Source organism: Mus caroli, chromosome 6 (assembly GCF_900094665.2).
Source record: "Mus caroli chromosome 6, CAROLI_EIJ_v1.1, whole genome shotgun sequence".
Lineage (NCBI taxonomy): Eukaryota > Metazoa > Chordata > Mammalia > Rodentia > Muridae > Mus > Mus caroli.
This window is the reverse complement of record NC_034575.1, coordinates 93,056,435-93,061,067: the sequence shown is the minus strand read 5'-3', so window position 1 is coordinate 93,061,067 and position 4,633 is coordinate 93,056,435. Positions and strand designations below refer to the sequence as shown.

General features: G+C 43.9%; 1 protein-coding gene across 1 annotated transcript in view; it reads left to right on the top strand.

Annotated features, from left to right (window-relative positions):
• Nucleotides 1-4,627, top strand: part of Eogt (EGF domain specific O-linked N-acetylglucosamine transferase) — a 36,021-nt gene extending 31,394 nt beyond the window's left edge. The window contains exons 16-18 of the mRNA XM_021164135.2: nt 630-769; nt 1,826-1,928; nt 2,631-4,627. Of these exons, the coding sequence (XP_021019794.1) occupies nt 630-769; nt 1,826-1,928; nt 2,631-2,777 (390 nt within the window). The 3' untranslated portion in view covers nt 2,778-4,627. The remainder of the gene's footprint in view (nt 1-629; nt 770-1,825; nt 1,929-2,630) is intronic.
• Nucleotides 4,628-4,633: the final 6 nt, after the last annotated feature.

Genomic DNA, 4,633 nt, shown 5'->3' with positions numbered 1-4,633 from the left:
TCCTGCATTTACATAAGCTTGGGCCTGCTACCACTCACTCATCAGTTCCCAGTTCCTAACGGGACGAATCCATAAGTAGGCCTCTGGGCTTCATGGCTGGGATNCTGGTATGGTGGACAGTGTGTCTCTTGTGCTGAGGTTGGAGAAATGTGAAACTGTCGGACAGTCACTGCACGGTAGGGTCTGCTCTTATACTCCACCGGCTTCACCTTACACAGGCAGCCGTGCTCCGACAATGCAAAGATTCTCTGTTTTTCAAGGTACACTGCTGTGGAGGCCTCTTCCACTGGCACAGGAGGAAGTAGTTTGCGGCTTGGAATATATCCTACTATCTTGCTAGCTTTGCCCTGCAGTATTATCTGCCTGTATTTGAATGGCACCTTTTATTTGGATTATATCTCTTTTTGTAATTGTGTTGATATCATGTGTCATGATATTCTTATTATACATTCCCTTGAAAAACAGAAATAATAGTTTGTGCTTCGAGAGCTTGTTACATTATCAAGGAAGGGGTTATTAAATACTATAGTGCCTTGAAGTTTTCATGGCAGTGCAGATGTGGAGTGTGACAAGTGTATAAATACTGTCTCTGTGGATCATGGACTAACTCCCTTCATCCCACCTTTCTTGTGTTGTCCTCGTATTGCAGAGAACTCGGGTTTTTAGATCAGCTCAGGATCACGCACAACACGGACATATTTATTGGCATGCATGGAGCTGGCCTTACCCACTTACTTTTCCTTCCGGACTGGGCTGCTGTGTTCGAGCTGTGAGTATGGGTGGCAGCTTTCCATGGAGAGATGAGGAGCCAGGATCTGAGCTAAGAGGTTCAGCCTGGGCATTAGAAAGCCTAATATATACTACTGTCAAGCGACATCATGGTGGTATCTGGAAAGAAAAGCAACCTCGAGCTAAAAGGTCTGAGGTCTGCCACTCAGTCCCCTTAGGAAGCAGAGGCTCCCTCCATCCTCACAGCCTCAATGCAGGATGGGATTCTGTGGTTTCCCAGCTCAGAGTTCACCACTGCCTCTCAACGGTGAGCACCTCCCTCCCTGCAGTCAGTGTAATTCCTATGCTGAAGGAGAGCAGGGTGGTGCTGGCAGGGATAGCAAAGGCCCTATCTATCTCCAAAGGATTGCTTACCCAGCATGTCTGAGGCAGAGATGGTGAAGAGGGATGAATCCGTAAGGAGACTAGCCAAGGAAGCATTGGTACAGACTTCCAATATTTGGCAAAACATTTTCAAGCTGCTTGTGAGGTAGAAGGGAATTGTGAATTCTGTCTTAATTCATTTGTACTAGAGAGGGGAGCATGGAAGAAAGGAAAAAGGGGGTGGNGTGTGGATGAGATATGGCAGCCCAGCAGACCTGGGGTGGGCTATCTGCTTGTTTCCTTAAGCAACTGCTTAACCTGTAATGTATTACCTCCTTGGATACAGAGAGGTAACATATTCTTTCCATGTATGTAAAGATAATATCTTACGAGACAGTCTCCAATTCACAGGCAGTAGGACCTATTGAATAAGGTGCCCACTCCTCAGTCTTACTCTGANTCTTTAAAAATCAAGGCAAGGTATTGAGGGTATTAATTTAAACTATTTTTTTTTGCGCTGTACTCAAACCCAGGGCCTTATGCATGCTAGCCCAGCATGACCACAGTCCGCCCTGAGAATGTGTGTAAAATCCTTTCTCTCCTGTTTGTTATTTACAAAACCTTTAGTGAGACCACATTTGGGAAGTGGATGTTTTCCCCCCTAGAACGTTACGCACTAGGGAACCTCCTGGTCAAAGGCCTCACGTCATGTGTGACACCCTTGTGTCCTTAGGTACAACTGTGAAGATGAGCGCTGCTACTTAGACCTGGCCAGGCTCAGAGGCATTCACTACGTCACCTGGCGGAAGCCCAGCAAAGTGTTTCCTCAGGATAAGGTAACATTCACCATATGGTTTGGAGTCCAGTTATTAAAATGCAAGCCATCGCTGAGCCTCTGTTCGTCTCTTGAATACTAAGGTGTATTTTTTATTTGCAAGTTAGAGAAAAATCTCAATGTTGTTAAAACAGCTTACATCAGTTTACATACAGCAGCCATCGGCAAACAGTAGCTCTAATGGTACAGATCTGGCCCACCAATTGTTTTTGTAAATAAAGTTTTATTGGGTACCGCCACATTTGCCTGCATATTGTCTGGGCTTGCTTATGCATCTCCTTGGCAGGGCATCTATGACTGAGAGCAGATGGTTGGCAGAGCTGAAACTATCATTGGGAGCTCTGTGGCAAAAGCTTGCCAGCCCATGTTGTGCAGCATAAGTTGAAACAGTTGTGTTAGCCAAAGGAAAATGATTTTATGTCTATAGAAAAAGACACACCCNGGGCTGGTGAGATGGCTCAGTGAGTAAGAGCACCTGACTGCTCTTCCGAAGGTCCGAAGTTCAAATCCCAGCAACCACATGGTGGCTCACAACCACCCATAATGAGACCTGATGCCCTCTTCTGGTGTGTCTGAAGACAGCTACAGTGTACTTACATATAATAAATAAATAAATAAATAAATAAATAAATAAATAAATAATAAAAAAAGGAAAAGACACACCCTTCGGTGACTGGGATTTTGTTCTGGTTTGTTTCTGCAGGGTCACCATCCAACTCTGGGAGAACACCCGAAGTTTACCAACTACTCTTTTGATGTAGAAGAATTCATGTACCTTGTCCTTCAGGCTGCCGAGCATGTACTGCAGCACCCACAGTGGCCATTTAAGAAGAAACACGATGAGCTATAGAAGTGTTGAGGTTGTTGACAAGAGTGTTGAAACCCTCTCACAGCCATAGACTCACAATCAGAGGAGCAGAACAGCCCGTCATATCCTACCGTAAGATGAAACATGACGTTTCACTTCTGAATATAGCTCAGGCTGACCTTGAACTAGTGATCCTCTTGCCTGAGCCAACTAACTGAGCGCTCACCTTACAGGTGTGCCCCACCATGCCTGTCTACAGAGTTACTTTTTGTATATGAAAGCACACCTCCAGTAGACTCTAAGTCTTCCACGTGTTTATTGTGTCTTTGCTATTTATCAAAGGTATTTTTGCACTGAAAAAGGTTACTTTTATAGTTCAAAGGTGGGCAGATGCCCATTGGTGTGGCAGAGCTCTCCTGTAGGGATACCAAAGTTGTCCACATCGGTGGCTTCAGACTCGATATGTGTGTTTGTTAACTGGAATGTGACCGTGATTCCAGAGCGTCACGGCTTGTTGTCCATCGATTTGGATAAACTCAGAACTGTTGTTATTTGCCATTGTTTGTTCATAAATATGGTTGTAGGGTCTGGGCACATGGCTTAGTGTAGAATGCTGGCCTTGCATGCATGGGCCTCTGAGTTTAATCCCTAGCAACACACACACACACACACACACACACACACACACACACATGTCTAACTCTGTGATTCTCAGGACCAAGCTATAGGACTACATTATAGACCAGTGATTAGTCAACTCCAGATTCCGTGCATCAAGCGCCTGACAAAGATCATGCTGTTGTATTTATTAATTTTGTTTCTATATCTCATTTCAATCATGTTCTCCCCATATGTAATGGCAGTGTTGATAAGAGCCCATCAGAATATTCTGTAGTACCATCTCCATTGACGCTTCAGCCATGAAGAACCTTCATGCTGACTTGGCATGAAGTCTTAGTTTCCATCAGGCCAGTGTTTGTGAGCACACACAGCTGTGTGTATCTACCTCTGGCAGGATGGAAGTAACCCTAGTCTTTGTAAAACACTGCCAAGTAGCCACATGAAGAGAAGACACTTTCTCTGTTTATTTGTTTTTTTGTTTTTTTAAAGTAAGGCCATTAAAAACACAGTAGACCTGTGAATTATCCAGTCAAAACANAAGCCCCAAGAAAGTGGCACTGAGCAAACAGGATGCCTAGCAGCAGGCTTCCCCTGGACTGACTTTCTTTCTTACTGCTAAGCACATAGCTCAACAGTCAGAAACNATGGGTTTGTTCCGCTGTACAGNGTGACGCTTGTGTCTTATTAACATTTGCGGCATCTCATTTAGAAGCTACTTTTAATTTTTTACAATGCACTTAGCAAATCGCAGCCAAGGACTTCATTTTTTAAATTTTAGAGAAGCGACCTACAAAATAAAATATTGGTCACTAACAGCTCCTCGGAGGTTTGCTCTCTTTTCCTTTCAGGGCCTGTTAAAACACTTGTAGACTTTATTTATTAAAATACCTTTCAAGGAAATAGTGACCCTCTCTAGGCAGGACTTCCCTTTGGGTCAAAGAATTCTTTGGAAAAAATTGTAACACGAGGAATTGTTAAACGACAGGTTAGCTGCTGTTTCAGGTGCAGAGTACTAGGTAGGCAGNGGAAGAAGGGGATGTCCCACAGGAAGGGGAGTGGAAAGATCATGCTGCCCCAGACATCGAGGACAAACACTGGAGACTGTGTCTGCAAAACCATCCTTTTACCTCATTTTAAGCTGCACAGGGACCTATGCGTTCACAGACTACCGAGGACTCCAAAAACTGAGGACACTTTCATACTGAAACTGTATTTGAATATTTTGCAATTAGAATATACTTTATATAAAGACAGTCATTTAAAATTTTAATTAATGG